This window comes from Microchirus variegatus (assembly GCF_963457635.1).
Source record: "Microchirus variegatus genome assembly, chromosome: 17".
NCBI lineage: Eukaryota > Metazoa > Chordata > Actinopteri > Pleuronectiformes > Soleidae > Microchirus > Microchirus variegatus.
This window is the reverse complement of record NC_139818.1, coordinates 13,067,775-13,086,664: the sequence shown is the minus strand read 5'-3', so window position 1 is coordinate 13,086,664 and position 18,890 is coordinate 13,067,775. Positions and strand designations below refer to the sequence as shown.

General features: G+C 41.4%; 1 protein-coding gene across 1 annotated transcript in view; it reads left to right on the top strand.

Annotated features, from left to right (window-relative positions):
- The window catches only part of adam12a (ADAM metallopeptidase domain 12a), a gene marked incomplete at both ends in the record, with an annotated part of 87,108 nt that overhangs the window by 23,256 nt on the left and 44,962 nt on the right, over nt 1-18,890 (top strand). The window contains one exon of the mRNA XM_083904303.1: nt 16,092-16,170. Within this exon, the coding sequence (XP_083760429.1) occupies nt 16,092-16,170 (79 nt within the window). The remainder of the gene's footprint in view (nt 1-16,091; nt 16,171-18,890) is intronic.

Sequence of the window (18,890 nt, the reverse complement as noted above, 5' to 3'; positions counted from 1 at the left end):
CATATTTTATAACTTGTGCCTTGTAAATGACGTTCTCCCTCATTAGAACAAAGCTTTGGTCCCCATGCTGACTATAAGTCCTGACAAGGTCAGTGTTTGTGCTCGAAATAAGGTCAGAAAGGGGTAACAAAAATATGCCTGACACAAACACACATGTTCTCAAATTCATTCAGACTCACTAAAGCTTATTTCCCAGTGAAGGCTGCACTGAGGTTAATGCCAGCCTTATACCTTCCTTGTTACCCTTGTGGCTGCAAGGCCATGATACACTGTGATTCATTAGTTTCAACGACAAGCCCTGGGATCGGGCTGGTCTCTCTCTGTCCAGACCCTGTGTCTTTTAACTGCTCTCTTCAAAAGGGATTTTTGTTTGGCTGGAGCCTCCCTCTTTTGAATTACCTTCTCAAAAGCTCCAATTATTTTTCAGCTTAGAGCAGTAATTAATAAGGTGGACTCAGCGGTCCATGTTTCTAATTAATTAGGAGGCATTCAGAATGGCCTGTCCCCTTCCACAGGATGGAGAGGGGTGAGATGCAAATGCACACTATCGCACAATGTTTCGGTTTTGTGTGTGTTGAAAAGTCTGACGCCTTCCATCTTGTTCAGTTGAGTTTTTAGTTAACTGAATATCTGATAAGATATGTGGTTATTTTTATTATTTAAATGAATGAATGATTAAAAACCACAGGAGGGATTGTAATGCACGACAATCAAAGCCCACAGCGTTAAATATTCTTTGCGCACAATCATTCAGAAGCATTATAAACTGATTGCATCATTTCAATTGTGTGTGTGTTTCTCTATTTGTTTCTTATAGGGTGACATTCAAATCCCCCCCAACAGTGATGTTTTAATTATATACAGAACATATCAGGGTTAAAACACAAATTATCCCTTCAGGCTTGCAAAAAAGTGTGTGTGGCTCTCCTTCATCCACATATTTGATGTATGTAATTTAGAAAAGAAAAGTTAACCTGATTGGAACAGTTGGGGAGCTCATTTGTATTCCCCATAGACAAAAATAATATGAAACATAAATTTAAATCTTAGATGTAATTCCTGTGTTACAATATGTTATCATATGGGAACCCTTTATGAGATATCTTCACTTTATTTCATCATGTCTCATGCTTTAACCCTTCGTGCTCATGTAATGGTAAATTCAATTTCTTTGTCTCAGAGTTGCCTAACCTCCCTTTTTCTGACACAAGATACCAGGACCTTTTGTGTATTTAAATTATGTTGTCTAGACCCAACTCGCACCTAACTACAACATCTGCAGGATACCTCGGTGGGGAGTCGCCCCCCGTAGACAAAGGGGTGTGAAAGCACGACCTGGAGGGGCAGACCCCTTCCCAGACAAAGTGATCTCAAAGGGATGTTCCCCAGGTATAAATTTAGAGGGTTCACTATGCTCTGGGTCTTTCTCCAGCTAGGATCACTTGTGTGCAGATTGACCTTTTCTTTGCAGAAGAAAATAAAACTAAGAATTTCCACAACAGGCAGGATGGATCTGTGCCGCAGGTGCCCCCATGGTATTTTGCCATGGGAATAATACACAACTCCTTATAGGGACATCCTGGGTGTGTGTGTTAAAGGTCACATAAGCTGTTGTCAAAGTTATGATTCATTTTATATCACATTTTTAGTTGTGATATAAAGTAATATTAATTGCACAGAAGTCACAGATTAGATTGTTTTTCTTTTCTTTTTGTTCATAAAAATTAGCCAAGTGAACTTTAAACTGTGACATATTTCCAAATTTCACAAATGCAATCAAATGTTTTAAACTTTTTAGCACTTTTTGCTCAAGTTCAATCAGATTGCCTCGCTATTGCTGAAAAAAAAGGATATAAGACACTCTATATTGCACATTCTTATAGCCTTTGTATATACTGTATGTATAGTAAGCAGCCGAAATGCTCTGTGTTCTAAGGGTTAATACATATTCAAGTATTTACAATGTAATAACAATAATATATGCATTGTCTGGAGCTTTCAAGTTGACACCATACACTTGACTCATGACTCAGTTGTTTACTCAGATATACGTTACAGAGAAGCTTCAGTAGATGATCCACGAGCAGAGGGGAAATGTATGTTCTACTTCAAAAAAAGAATAAGTATCGTGATGTGGTTGGAGAAAAAAAAAAAAAAAAGACTTTCTGTGCCTGATAGGGGTCTTCCCCACCCTTCCTCCACCTTGAGCCTTTTTCCAGATGGAATACTGGGTCTGCGGATTCCAGCTGGTGGATTTATTTCATCCTTCTTTCCTTAACCTCTAATTCCAGCGCCAAATGAAACCGACTATAAGCAGCAGTTTTCTCTGACAGTCGTGTCATCACTCAACTTCACCTAAGAGCTTAGGGTCTTGTAGATAGAGATCTCTCCCTCTTTTTCTTTTTTGCTATTCAGGCTCATTTTGGCACAATTTTAACAACCAAAATATATTCTACTGCTGCATTCACAGTGATATCCAAACTGGAAAATATGCTTCTCTGCTTACAGGCACCCTGATGATAGGTGGTGAGGGAAACGCATCCAAACATGCCTCGTGTAAACACTAAACACTCTAACCAGGCTGCTGCTGTGTAGGTGGTGCTCAGGATTTTCGAAGCAAGATGACTATTTGTGTGACAGAAAACAACTACAGGGCAACTGTACAGTCATCCATCCTGTTCATTTTATCGCTTGTACATCTTTGATGATACTATCTTGCATTATTCATGACTTGAGTGAGATTTTTTTTGTGTTTGAAGTCAAAATTGCACAGGCTGAGTGACAAACTTTTTCATTTTAAACAAGCACCTATACGTGCCGTTTAGAACGAGACTGCATTAAAGGGTTTGATTGGGAGGGTAGATGACTATGAGTTGCATTAAAGTATAATGGCTTTATCTGCAAAATCATTCCCATGTCTCCATCTATTTATGTGTAAAATTCTCTTTCTGGAGTAAGTTGTTTTTGTACGTCTGCACTTTACTCCACAATGAGCCAGCATTATTGGTCTTACATAAGTGATATACAGTTACACTTGGAGCAAGATTAAATTGGATACTCCCTCGTTTGCTTTCAAAATTTGTATTCTAATTATAAAACGTTCACCCTGCAAACAGCATTTTCTGCTGTGCCTCCTCGTGTCGAAATTAAAAGACAAATCATTGAATTTTCACCGCACAGTGGATTATTCTCCGCGTGTGCACGGCCCAGTAATTTTAATATGAACATCCATAAATGACTACAAATACCCGTGATGAAGTAAATACTTGAATCTACAAGTCCTGTAGTCAAAGCAGTTTCATCTTTCCTATTTCCCTTAAATCATCAGTCTGTGTTTTTCTCTTCCCTTCTCCTATGACGCAAACATTCTCTAATATTCAAAGTGAAATCTCATTTTCTCAAAGCTCTGTGTTGCCAAAGGGAATAAACAAAATGCAGCCAAGGTTTTTGACCCATGTGGATGCTGACCATAAAGATAATCAGCCAAGCTCAACAGTCCTGGCTTCCATCTTCAGTCTGACAGATAGATCTGCGGCACTTACAGTGTGAATTCATGTCAGAGGGAACTCTCACTCCATTTGACCTTCTCCCTGTTCTCACAGTCAAATAACCTTCCTAAGACCAACACTCCCTGTGTGTGTGTGGGGGGGAGGGGGTCACTGACTGAGGAAAAAAGCCACGTGTGGTCATCAGCCAGACGGTCAGATTTAGGTGGAAGGAAGCCTGTTTCTTTCAGTTGATTGAGGGTTTTTTTCTTCTGTTGTCCTCCTCATGCTCATGCAGAGTGGTGTGAAGAATAAATGGTGGATGGGGACAAAAAAAAAGAAAAAACCCAGCATCTGCTGCAGCCGACCAACGCAGCAAAAAACAACACCAGCAACGGTTTCTCCTTCTTGTCCCTGTGCGGATAAACCTCTCGAAAAATGGTGTAATAATCGTTGTTTATTTCCTTTTGGACTCATTCAAAACCTACAAATCCAAACGTGACTCGCTTTGGAAACCCGTGTAGGAGTTCAGGTTCAGATCTTGCTGTCGTTGCTAAATTTAGCTTTCGCGATAAAAGGAAATGGTGCAGAGAAAGTCTGGGACCTGGAGCACGGAGTCTTCCCCCGTTTCCATGTCATGCAGAAAGCAGATGCTTCTTGTTTCCCATCCCACTCATCATTAAGGTTATGACTTTGAGGCCCCACAGTGCTGAGCGATGGACACACAGGGAGTGGATGGAGGCAGAGGAAGGATGTGTGATGACTGGATTGGAGCGTTTTTGCTTTGTCAGATGAGGTGTGAAAGCGGTCGGCCTTCTCCTCTGTCGACCATGCCTTCACATATCTCCCCTCTCACTTATTTTCTTGCCATCAGCAACTCTCTGCTGAGGTATGGGCCGCGGCAGGATCTCCGTCGGTTGCCCCCCTGTGCTCCTCTTCACTCACTCTCACCTTATCCCTCGGCCTCTGGGGACAGGAGTGAGCTGCCAACAACAATAGAGCTGCCTGGGCTTGATAAAGAGGCTGTGGACTGCTTCGGGTTGCAGAGACTCTCAAGTCTCGAGTCCATGATACGGCCTCCTTAAAATCATCAGCAGAGTTTCTGAGCGCAGGGGTCGTAGGCCAGTTGTAAACTCACAGTGGGTTAAACAGGAAACTGCATGTGTTGACACATGAGCGGAGAGAAAAGCTATTTGTTGTGGTTGGTTTTTGCCACTCGATTTTACCCCAAATGTACAATCATCTCATCATCAATAAGCTAACTCCCTTTACACGTCCATGTTATATAGCATATACTGTGCTGTATAGTTAAATTAGCTCTTGAAGTAATAGTTAAAGTGATTCAGTGTGTTGTCAGCAGTGCTACAGTGAAACAGCCTTCAGGCCTTTGTGTTGGGGAAATAAAAGAATGAAAAAAAAGAACACTCATGGCCTCAGAATTATTATAATCTTGATTATTGCCTTGGCCTGGCATTGATTTTGTTCAAAATGCCAAATGAAAATTAATAAATGGAAGTTCTGTTGTGTTGATGCAAATCAACCGCGCTCACTTTTTATTTACGCTCGATGGTTTATCGACGGCCGTAAAAGCGAACAAGCCCCAGCCCCCGCGCTCCATCTGCACATGCTGGGGTCTGATGTGATGTTTACAAACAGACTCTTAGAGAAAACCAATAATGTTCTACTCTGCGGCGCGGCTGCTTATCAACAGGAGCCCCGAGTCCTTATAGGGATCAGCGGCACATGGATGATCGATGAGCTATAGCGGTGCATTATTATTGGGAAAGCAATCACCAACTTTAGAAATGGAGTGAAATAATGTTGAGCGCTGATTTAAGGAAGCGTGACACAACAGAATCTTCACTGCGGAAATCAGTTGTAATGAAAGCTGGTTGAGATTTATGAGCACTGCGGGGTCAACGGGGGGATGTATGGCCTAATAAATTACACCTTGGACATCTTGTCTTAGGGAAGACCACACCTGCTAAAAATGCACGACTCGGACCTTGCACGTTACACTAAATATGAATTTCTCTTTAAATAATTCACTTGTTTTTGTACCGTCTCCCCGTGCTCTCATCTTGTGGCCCCTTCCTGTCAATCTCCTCCGAACAGAGCTCAGGGTCAGGGTGTAAAACCAAACTCCAACTAATACATCAAAATCAGACTTTTTTTTTTTTTTTTTACGAGCAACATGGAGGACATCTCACTCACCAAGACAATCGGAGGGGTGAAAGACATTAAGGGAGGCAGAGTAAATCTGTATTCAGTTCTTAATTGTTTGATTTCCCTGAGGACGCGCAAGGCGGAGGAGGAGGGCAAGAAAAATAGGAGGAGGAGGGCACACGATGCAGACAGCTTTAATTAATTGATATACTGTCTATTGTGTGTGTGTGTGTGTTTGTGTGTGTGCGTCTTCACCTTGTAAAAAAAAAAAAAAGTATGATGGACTTGACTGTTTGAAGTTCCCCAGTTGCTCATTAGTTCAAGCGCGATGTTGAAATGGATATAGATGCATGAGCTTTGTGCTTTGGGCCAGTTCTTTGCGAAGCATTTGAATTAGCGAGAAGAGCTCAAAGCCGGGCGCATTTGCATGACCTGTCCTGAAAAAAAAAAAAAAACCGACTTTACATTCAGCTCTTTCTCAGTTCAGCCTCTCTCCCTCTCAACTACAACCCACATAATGATTTGGAGAAAAAAAATAGGAGCAAACAAAACAGAGACGCGTGATGCGATTAATTGTTTTGATGCCGGATGTAAATCCCATATTAATGTATTCACGGAGTGGAATATGAATTAAATTGGTAAACTCACATCTGAGTTTTCAGTATTTCCTGATGGATCAGATTGTGACACAAATATCGAAAAGTGTCTAAAGGGTTGATTCACACAACGGATTCAAAATAATAATGGGAACAAGTCCAGGCTCTGAGATATCAACCTCCAGGAGTTCTCTCTATATCAGGGGTCTCAAACTCAAATGACCTGTGCCGGTGAAGTAAAAAAAAGGCCAACTTTTTGAGAAAAAGACATGGAAATAATAATATTTATGATGACATTTCACATTAGAAGTGATTGTTTTGATATGGAACAAAAAAAAGTTGACAATATAAACATATTTATGATTCAAATTTAACATTGTAATAAAAACATACAGAAATAACTAACTTAGAGCTGCAACTAATGATTATTTTCGTAATCGATTAATTTGACCATTATTTTCTCAATTAATCGATCGTTTGGTCCATAAAATGTTGAAAAAAGTTGATCAGTGTTTGTCAAACCTGGAAATGACGATGTTCTCCAATGTCTTGTTTTGTCTAACGATTATCGATTATCAAAATAGACGATTAATTTAGTAATCGGTTAATAATCGATTAATTGTTTAACTCTAAACTCATTATAAGTTGATATTAATTGGTGGGCCACATGCAATTGATTTTGGGGCTGCATGTGGCCCGTGGGCCGCAAGTTTGAGACCACTGCTATATATCATAAAAATGGAAACAGTAACAATATTGTGAACAACAAGCAACTATCTTTTATTCCAGTTATTGTCTACAACCTAGCCTTCCTCTCTGTCAACAGATTTTCTTTTAATTGGGTCAATTAAATTGTAAAAAAGTAGTTCCTAAGTTTGCAGAATACATTTTCCCCACATAGAATGTACTGTGTAGATTAGTTGTTTGTGTTGTGGTTGTGCTCGAGGTACTGAAAGCAAATCAGGTGTTGCAAGATACACCAGCAGTGCTGTGTGTGGAGCGCAAACACAATCCGTGTTGTGGAAAAAAAAACAGAGAAAGCAGTGATGCATGCGTATGGACATGCTCACGCAGACACACATTAATCATACGGCGCTACCAGAACATGGAGTCACTGATGCACACAAACAAGGACACACTCTTTCGCTCTCTCTATCCATCGCTCCTGTAGTCCGGCACCACGCAAACACACACACACACACACACACACACACACACACACACACACACACACACACACACACACACACACACACACACACACACACACAAACGAAGCGGGAGATGAAGAGGCAGAACAGAGGCACACTCTCTGCCACAGAGGAACAGAAACCCTGGGGGCTGATGGCAGTAGAAAGCAGGATGAAGGATCTCCCCCTCCAGTGATCCACAGCAACAAAGGCGATTTTACAGAGTGCTGCTTTTTGCAGCCAGTATAATTAGTTTCAGACAAAGATGTCACTGGCCAATGTCGCAAGAAAGAACAAAAACCCCCAAAAACACCGGTCTGCAGCGGTAGAGTTGCTCAGAAATGTATATTATTTTGTTTTCATTTCAATCGAATTATTACTTGCAGTCATTTAAAGCTTTGTATTCTACTTGACCCCTAGTGGAGGATTTAGAGTTCACTGTGCAAATCAACCGCTGTTGATTAGTCACATGTGATTACATTTCCCTTTGTCCTTGGGGATCAGTGATATCATGAGCAATAAAATGACTATTAATGTCCTATAGAATAAAGAAAGACCAAGAGCGAGTGCATGATTTGATCATTGTCATGGACACCATTTGTTCCATTTGGCATGTGCACACTCGCCTTAGGGTGACAGACGTTCTGGTGTAAGTAAAACACAAGAGAGCCAGATGTGTGTCATGATGTCACACATCGATGACTGGCAACAGGCAAAGAAAACCAGAGGAGAGACTGGACTGCAGAAAAAAAAACCCAGCACACTTCACATCAGTCAAGCTTTGAAAAGTGACTTGTGTGTGTGTGTGTGTGTAACGATAAGCCACAAAACCAGGCAACCAATGAGAAATTAAATTAAATAAACATGTTTGATGCAATGTGTTTTCAAGATGTCCGCCAGTCTCAGTCTTGTGAATCCAATATTGCAAGAAAGCCATGAAGGAATATTTTCCAATTTGGTTTAAACCTTCCTTTAAACTTAAGGATTAAGTGATCAGATTTTTGGTGGTCAGTGTCAAATACACTGTGACTTCATAAAGCTTCATAATGTCACAAGATTCATACATCAAATATTGGTGGAAATGACGTCACAATCTCAACCTTCGAAAGGAAAGGATTCAACCACGATTTAACCCTTTGATGGACAGACGATCTGTCCGGTGTGTGGCCCCGCCTTTCTCCGTATGTCAGCTGAGATTGGCACAACTCCCCCTTTGCGACCCTCTTGTGGAGGACAAAGCAGTAGAAGATGGATGGATAACAGTCACGACAATCGAAAAAAGTAAATGTGTTATCATGACAGAAAACCAATGATCCGAGACTTAACTAGACAAGTCTGAAAATGGCAGACCCATCTGTGCTAAAAGAGAGATAATTAAAAAAAGATTGAGAATTAAATCGAATCTTGATCTTAAAGCTCCCATAGAGTGGTCCTATCACACATGTGAGTTATGGAGGTCTACTTAAAGGGACACTGTGTAGTATTTCTGGGTTTATATAACCCAAAATCCACTTTTTTATACATATGTGCTCCTGCATTGTCTAGTCGCTGTATGATATTCTTTGTTTCATTTTCGTAGTGTTTCAAAAAGTCATGTAAAATAACATGGTCGCGGGCCGCTACTGCATTGCCACGACGCCATGTTTCTACAGGAGCCTGTAAGGACAAACGCGAGAGAACAAATCAAGCGTCGCTTTACTTGTAGCGGAAGTCCCGCCTCCACTCTCTCCGCTTCGTCTGCTACGGCCGCGGTAGCTCGCCCTCTCCCTCGCCTCACGAACCTCATCTGCTGACACGGAGAAAGACGAGGACGTCTTTGTTGTAAATTCATTTCAGTCTCTCCTCTAGATGGCACTATAAACTACTTACTTCACCTTTAAATACATTATCTTGTTATATGGTAAAAAACCTCCAAGTTGCTTCAAACCAGCCGATCGAAATCTCTCCTCACTGAAGCTCTCGTCAGCCGAACTGTTTCAGACCGAAATCTCCCTCCAGAAGACAGATCTGTGTTGTGATTGGCCAGCCAACAAGAGCTTTCTCAACTGTCTTGTGATTGGCCAAGTACCCGGAAGTGACGTTATTTGCACGTCAGCCCTCAGAAGGCACAGCTCCCCCTCTGGAATGGTGGATGCACTGCTACTCATCATCAAAACATTGTTTTAAAAATGCTTAAAAATGGCTTTGTCACAACTCCCCGCTGCAGTCCCTTTACGTCTCTATTTACTTAGACTGAAATATTAAATGCTTAGATTTGGGTGACTACAGGTCAATGGCACAAATGGCCTTTGAATATCAAATTTATATAACAAGTGTTTTATACTGTATGAGTGTGGAAAAAAATTGGGTCGACTGAAACTCAGGAGAGACATACAACCACTAGTTGTGTTTTTTATTATTATTATTCTGTTATTGCATTTGTCCTTGTCTGACAGAATGATCAGACTATGTGTGCCGCAGCAATAGCCAGTGTTCCCATAATATGGTGAGGCAGAATGCGACTGTGTTGAGGGCCAGATGATCGAAAACAAGTCCTCATAGTCCGCGACATAACACATGTGACCGCTCCAAAAAAACAAGGCCTGAGCGTTTCCTGTTCTTCACCGCGCTGTGGTCAAAATCTCATTAAGTGAAGGCGAGTGAGACTGCGGTCGTGATTATCAGCCGCTATTGACTGTGACATCTGCCTCAGAGCCTTTTGTGGTGGTGTGACAGCATCACACCTCTCTCACCTCAACCCCTCCTTACTCAGAGAGTCATTATCTTCACGAGGGTTGGACACTTCCTGATGGAAAGCAGTGACCACAGATCTTTCGAAGCATTTGAATAAACAACAGGCGCCGTTTTGGTTTTCTGGTTGTGATAGACTTTTGATTTGTACGTCCAAACCAGATGATTCCTGGAGATGGGAGTCTGCTAACATCACATCTGTTTCCTCTCTGGGCTTTCTCTATTTCTTGGTCTACTGATTATGCTGTCTACCTTGATGTAGTAGTGAGCTGTAGTGATGCACATGGATCACTGTTATTCTCTTTCAAAACAGGCATTTCATTTCAGTGTACTTCCTACAGTGGAATACATATGATCTATTTTCCAATTGTAACCATAGATTTGTGTTTATCGGTATAGTCCGACGCCTTACTCTTTACACTTCATCAAAGATTAGCATTGCACTTCAGTCCTAATTCCAATTATCTCATCCATTGTTGGGGCGGCATTCATCATCTCGTCTCTGTAATTTGGATCCTGTGGAGTCATCCATCATGCAGACATTTCACAGAGATGACACTTTATTGATTTCACGGGGCATGCCTAGGCTTAACCACATCAATCTGTAGGTGACAGTCATTGCAGTAATTGCGTGCCACCACTGCTAATGGCTATTCTGTTTGACCATCTTGCTGACCAATTAGCCACCCCGGGATGCCACACAAGTGTATAGAATCATAATGAGCCTGTTGTGATGCGGTGAAACATAGAGCCCAGCCACATCTGCCTTTTTGTTTGTGAAATAAATAATAAGGACCTCTCATATTTGCACTTGGAAACACACATGGGTTTTCAACACACAAGGCAAAACATGCTTTTGCCAGAATGTTGACCTTGAAGCTCGTGGAGCTACATCACTGTACCAAACATGGCATATATGAGTAAAGTCAAAACCATCTGCCTTGACTTTTGTTTTGCTCTTTTCCACTTCCTCCCCTCCCTCCTGAGCAGAAATCATTGGCCGGCACGCTGTAACGGGTCTGTTCATGACATGCTTCATGTAGACTGGGAGTTGCATTTGAGCTTGGGGTAAAGCAGGGGGAATTCTGCTTCCCTGCTCTACTTGGCACTGGCCTGCATTGCTGCCTGATGTCAGACAGATCACAGCCAGGAAGACTGGCCCTCTTCCCTTGCTGCTGGAAAAGAAAAAATTTTAACACTCAGACAAGTTTTTTTTCCTCTTCTTTTCATTATTGGCTTGGAGCAGTTGGCTCTATGGTAGGTTTTCATGCACATGATCCCACTTTTTCCTCCACTTTTTCAAGTGAAACTGGGATCTTGCCACTTGCCACATAAAAGCATAGGGACATTATTACTACCACATTGAGTTGCTCTGTTGAAATGTAATGTGGGCTACTAATTGGAGCTCCTAGATTAGGTTTTATAGGAAAAAAGTGTTTCTTTGATGAAGATTTAATCGACTCTCAATGTTTATATTTATCTGTATAAAGTAGCTTGCCGCTATAGGATAGTTCTCGCAAGTGTTAGAGAGCTACAAGCTCTCCAGAGGCTCGATCCTCACCAGCTTCACATTTATCTTCGTTAACTTTAGCATTCCCTGATAAGGTTGTCCGAGTTTAATGAGACACATCGGAGCATGTGACTGGGAATTCACTGCACACATTGATCCAGCCTGTGCTCCACCAATGGACACAACGTCTGCATTGTCGATGTACTGGCCACAGCAAGTCAACTAATAGTCATGTTTCGGACTCCAAAAAGAAAGAAAGTTAGTCAATATTTTAGGGTATTCTACTTGTTAGGATGCCCACAGCATAAGCAAGCTCGACTCTACATACACCACTGTGCATTTTCTTCGCCACACTGCGTCTGTATTTGAAGCACCTGAAAATAGTTGTGCATGGAACAATCCGAAATCTAAATTTTGGCCTGTTGTCACATAATCAATTCAGCCGTTTATTGTTCCTCCAAGTTTTGAACAAAAGTGTCCATGTGCGTGACTTCATCTCAACTCTTGTTTACATCTCTCTCTGCTCTGGTGTTATATTTCCATAATCGCAATACAAGGCAGACATTATAGGCACAATCCTGTGTCATAATCAATCAAAAACAGCGTTGCCTTAAGATTCAAACGCTGAAATGTTCCTTCTTCTGTGCGACTGAGTGGTCTGTTTGACATTCAGACAGGTACTTTCTTTCTAGGTCATATACAGCACTAACCTACAAACGGGGCCGCCCTCTTTGCTGTTGATTGATTGGCTTCCAACTCCAATTCATCAAGCCTGCTGCAATTAATATATCTCATCCACCTCTCTGGTTAGTCTCCCTTTTTAAATGAGCACAATGTAGTAAACGTGTAACGCAGAGATCGCGGAATTTGTCAATAAATCACCACAGAGAGTCATTTTTCTAGTTTAGGATGGTCATACTTTCCTAATTAAAATGTATAGCAGGGAGTGGGATGGATTTGTTAGTCTGGGTGTGTACAGTGTTCCTGTATGTTAATCTGTTCCATTTAGATAAGACATAAATCCTCATATTATTTCCCTGTGGGGAAGACGGACACAATGAGCTGTCAGTGTTGATGAGACGCAACAAAGAAAGGAAGAAAAGAAGTGACATTTAATAACTGGCATTTCGATATAAGCTGGAAGTGGCTTCAACTGTCTCTCGATATATGTCGGCTAATCTACCAACCTTTCTTCACCTTATGTATTTCCTTTCAAATATCCCCCACCCCAGCCTTGAGATGACATGAAATGTAAACATGATGGCAACTGTAATTATGAATCGGCTATTGCACCTGTCTAACTGATGCAGTGACATTAACAATTATCTCTCCTGTCATATTTCCTGAGATATAGCACTGCTCTCAGTGATGTTTACCTCCTGCTTGTCACACTTGCTATTGTAGTGGTTGTTTGAGAGTTTGAGAGAGACACTTGGGGCAGATATGGAGGCATTAAGAGTTAAAAAAGTGGCATTTTTTGTTGACTCATTGTATCTCTCCCTGATGCCAAATCTCTGTCAGTCAGGTGGAGCTCACGCTGGAGTTACCGTCCCATGGGTAATGCATTTTAAATAGGGGGCACGACCCCTGTCCACTTCCTTCTCACTTGCCTCATTAACTTCCCACTGATTGATAAATGGTGAGCTGTGACTGGCATGCTGGGTGGGTGCCTGCTGGAATTAGACACATGATATATTTGGCTGGGGGTTCATTGCTCTGAGGGGATGAGATGAGATGTCCCACTATATCCATTTTATCTCCGTTTTCAGAAAAGCACTCCAATCCAGACAAACACAAATAACTGCATCCTGACATGTTATGGAGCTCACAGCTCATAGTTCCAGAAATTCTTTGGTTGAACCCTTGTGAGAATACAACAAGAAAAAACAAAACAAAAACGTATGTTCTGCCTCTTGCATGCTTGACCAAGTCGTCTCGTTTAATTATCATGGACATTTTCCGTCCATTGTGAACTCGTCTGACTCAGACAACATCTGAACATTTTCCGGAGTTCATGTCTGAAAACGTCATGTGTTTTACTTATTTTCCACAGTTGCCAGAAAACTCATAATCTCTGACTCCATGAGTGACTCCTCTAAGAAGCGAGCAACAAGCCAAGTCGGTTACAAATCCAGGGGGTTGCTAGTATACAGTAGTAAACCAAACAAACGATGGCAGTGAGAAGCCTCTCTTTAGGGGTGTTTCAAGACACGTTGTGGGCATGAGGCAAGAAGGGACCAGGAAAACTTTACATCAAACCAAACAGAATTACGCTTGTGGCATTGGGCCTGGAACTGAGCTGATTAATCATTAGTGGTTTACTGGTTTCTCTGTCTGGAAAAAGTGTCCCTGTTGCCGAGTTTGTAGAATTCATTGGGGTACTGATTGACACCCAAATACAGTGGAGTGTCTGTTTTGAGAATACTCCAAGGGCTACCACAAAAGCAGAAATGCATTCTCCTCACAAACGGCTGACATTAGCTAATATTCTTTGTCGTAATCCACTTCGATTTGATCCAAAAGCACTGTAGTGGTTTTTATTCCTGGGACAACTGCGTGTCCTCTTTACGCCCCTCCCCTCCCCCCCTCCACCCTTCAGAAACGCACACATATGGACGACACATGGGTGTCTGCAACGTGTTCTCGTGTCCGCACACTCCCCTTGAATGCTGCACACAAGCAACGAAGCAGATACTTAGGCCTACACACATTCACCACAATGGATTGTCTGTTGTGGGCAGATGTTGAGGTTATGTGTCCGACTGCGAGCGCAGACCTAATTAAGACTGAAGAAACACATCATTTTATTTGGCTCTTTCGACTCTTTGGCCTCGCTTTGATCCAATGATTATTACCAGCTCTTTGGCTCTGCAGAGGAGTTGAGGGTGGGGAGGCATTGTGTCTCATGCTGACAGCTCCCAAACAAAATAACCCCCCCTCCTCCCCAGGTTGTTACAGCTGACACTCCCAGCTGGGTTGTCAGCGGTTAGGTCAGTAAGAGAATCCAGCTGCCTGCTGAGGTTTCCACTCTGCTGTGGAGTGGCCCCGGCCAACCTTCGACTAATATCCTGCAGTGTAATACAGTACATGCATCCACTATATATATGAAACGTGCATCGACACATCGAGACACTTTGAACCTCATCTGAAACAGAAACAACATATTAACTTGTTTGTTAATCTCTTTCTCTCTGCTGCCGGTTTATCGTTCCCCCAAGAGCGAAGCGAACCGGTTCCTCTACATCACGCCTCACTCTTCATGACAGGAAAGCCAAGCGGCAAGCTTAGTTATATCAACATGGGAAAAGTTCACCACATCTGAGGTGACTTTCATGCGTCCACATCTGGTAACAGCCATTGGGCAGAGGCATCATGTGTGCAATTTATTCTTTCTGCAATATTTCATTTTATATCCAGTAAACTCAGTGATTGGTATAGACAATCATCGTAAATTTAAGACTGACATCTTGCTGATACTTAATATTAATTATATATTTATATTTGGCTAATATATGACAATTTACTACATGGATTAAAAGACATGTATCACATCATGGATTCCTTTTATTCGCCAAAGAAATCATGTGATGCCTGTGTTTGCCGAGCTCTTATTTTCTATGTTAAAAGACCCAAAAGTATTTTTGCACGATAGCAAAGCGAATGGAGCGCACTTTATTTATTTGTGCATTATTTGCTCCAACAGCTAAGACGGTTGAACCGTAGAGAAAGATGCAGTCAAACCAAAATCATCTAGCGGGTATCAACTGACAAGTTAGGCAATAAGCACGTGTTTTGACATAGTTATTGACCCCGAAACTGGAGAGAAATCATTACAAAGGAGAGGGAGCATGCAAAACAAATCTGCTTGCCTGCAGCAGAGCATTGCTGCGTTGATTTACTGTGCTATGTACATATAAACTGTGAATGGATCACTTGGTAACCTCCGAAAGGAACTTTATTCCGTTATCGATTCCCATTTGTAACACAAAATAATTTATTTACTATATTCCTGTCAACAGAATCGGACCTGTCTCATTTTTATCAGATCATGCTTTCATGCTCATCACTAGTGATGTGTAAGTCTATTACTGTTATATCGTATCACATGGAATGAGTTATAGATTTGTATTGAATATGTCTTCATGATGCATGCATGTGGCGTGAAGGTGGGTTTTAATAATAGAAAAATGCCAGAGCAGCCTCTGTGTCCTGTTGCTGTCTGCATGTCCACAGCTGCTCAGTTTAGTTTTTGCGCTCCAAGAGTAGGGTTCGCTTTTAAATCACTGTTCATCACTTTAGCAGCTCTCACAGTGATGGAATGACTGAAGATCCTGTAATTGATTTGTGTGTGTGTGTGGATAAAGTCCCTTAGTGTCACTTCTGAGCGTTTGTCATCTTTGTTTATTCCATTTAGGGGGCTATTTGCAAGTAACTACACAGAAACCCATTACCTGGAGGATGGCAGTGCGGTCACGGGCTCTCACAACTTCACGGTATGCTTTTAACAACAATTTACTTTCAAGCTGAGACACAATACAACATCTGATCTTGAATCTGTGACGTTTTCTTCTCCCCTCTCCCCACCCCCCAAAATAATAACCTTTATGAGTGTTGACCTTTTGTATAACTCCATATCATGTCTGGTTCTGCTTCGTTGTGTGCCCTTTAGGGGGGTCAGTGAGAAAATAAAGAAAAACGTATGTTGCAGTTAGACCCACTTTTAAACCTCAGAGAACTGGGCAGTGTTGCGAAATAAGCAGCCGGTGTTAGATGAGTGAACCTATTTTTGTTCTCTGCCAGCAGATGAATATTTGATGAAATAAAAGGTGGACAGAGGTCAGCGAGTAGACTCGGTTTAAGAGATTAGTGCAAGTCTTTTATAATAAATAAGCTTAAAACCCATCTCTAAAACTGGTTTGGCATGGAGGTTTGAAAAGAAGTCACACTAGCTGTGAAAAAAACAGCACCGATCTAGGATTGTATTTGTTAAATAGAGGTTGCACTTTCTATAAAACCTACATCTACGTCACATTATTTTTTTCACAAATGTCTTCAGTTTCAACAGGGTGGAAGTGAAGTGCTCTCTGTTTGTACTGTGCCTCATTGTTGTCAGCCTATAGATTAATATTTTTCATTTTCATTAAGCTCTACATTAAATGTTCTCCAGTGGGTCTTAGAAAACATCCTCCACTGAGCCCATAAATAATCTTTCCGTTGCTTCAGAAACAGAGAGACGATTAGGAAACTACATATGCAGCACACCTTAATTAATGACCATGATGTGGTTGGATCATGTGGAACAGTTTCTCTGCCTCATAGCTTCCACCTGCGTGCCAAGTTTGAAGGATGTGATTATCTGCAGTTTGGAAAGTAATTAAATATCATATTTTTCTTCTGATAACAAGGAAGCATTTTAATAGACAGCATGTGAGGTCTGTGTACAAGAAGAAGCAATGAATGTAATTCAATAATGGCCAACCCACGCAGTAAAATGAACATCTGGTGCTGGACCGTGATTGGCTGAGCTCAAACAGCTGATGGTAATTGCTGCCATTCTCGGGCATAAACACAATGGAGGAGGAGCAGGTCAGAAAAGGGATCGATGTGGTATGCTGAGAGTCCATGAGATGCATAGACCTTAGGACTAAACTAATTATATTTCTCATTAACTGGTAACATAATTATGAAAATATTGATCAGTATGTGAATGGGAATGAAAATTATAACTCAGCCACTCAGGATCATATGTTGTGATCGCTCATATCTGCAAAACCCATGATCATAAATAACAAATGTTTTTTTTTTTTTGAGCAGTAACTGGTGTGTGGACATTTTCATCGTTTATCTGATTCTGCCATGCACCAGGTGTTCATTCAGTTTGGATGTTACAACACAACATGAACAACATAAAAAACACACCGAAATGTCCACGACAATACACAAAAAAAGTCTCAAGGACATTGCATTATGCACAGCACTCCAACCAGCCAACTCCTACGAACAAGATTGCCTCTACTTGTGAACTGTCACTTCAGAAAATGTGTATGATTATGGCAAGTATAAAACCATTTGCCAATCATCAAACATTTTCTTTAAATTAACCCATTAAGGCCTGAAGCACCTGGAAAAAATGTGTCTAAAACCTGAGCTTCAATGCTGACTAAATGACTGATTTCTCAGCCTCTGTAGCAGATATAGGAACACAATTCAAAAAGTATTTGAGAGCTCACACCTGTGGCTTTCCTGTGAAATTTGGTTTATTTAGATACAAAAATGTACATTTAAAGTGAATAACTATTTTAAATTAAAAAAAACAGTAAGAAAATAAAGTAATATCAACTTGTGTCAGTGCCTTGATTTAGTCCTGATGGAGTGTGAAGAACTAGAACTGCATGTAATGACTGTAACAGTCTGCTTCACATGTGAAGGTGATAGTGCTTACAGCGCTGCGGCATCTGCAGGTAAATCCACTGTCACCCCTGGTGCGCGGTTGTAAACACTCCGTCAATTACGGTGGTATTTATCGTCATTATCGCCGAACACGTCGTCTTCAAACATAATTATGTCTTAACCATAAATCCCGGTCGATTTGTTCAGCGCGTTCGTCAGTAATGACGTCATCGAAGACAAAACTCCTCAAAATCACTGCCCTCAGAAATCTCTCCTCTGTCAAAGTCCTCCATGTTCGTGCAAAGTTATTTCAAAACAATGTCGCGAGGAACCCTTTTACCCCCGAAAATTGACGTATCCTCTTTACTGGCGTCTATGAGAGAATAAAACCCGCAGCCGCTCTCCCGGCGTCAATGGTAGAAATGCGGCAATGCTTTCCCGGCGTCAATGGGTTAAAAATAGTTTGCAGATGACAAAAAAGAGCAACGCTTCGCTGAGACAACAGGCTACAAATTGAGAGGCTTGAACCAGCAAATTAACTTCAAGCAAATGGAAGCAAATGACTTCCAAGTGATTTTGTGTCACGTTGATTAATCGACTCATCAATTCTACACAAGACGGATTAGAATTTAGATGGACGCACCAAAAGGATCACTGCCAGCAACCTGTATTTACCAGGTTGGGAAATAATGGCGATCTTTTGACCTCCATCCCTCCTCTCATTCCTCTCTCATGACCACAACATGGGAGAGTCTTTTTACTTGGAAAAAAGCAGATCTGCAGAGACTGATCTGCGGTTAATTTATTTGTCCTGCCGGCAGGG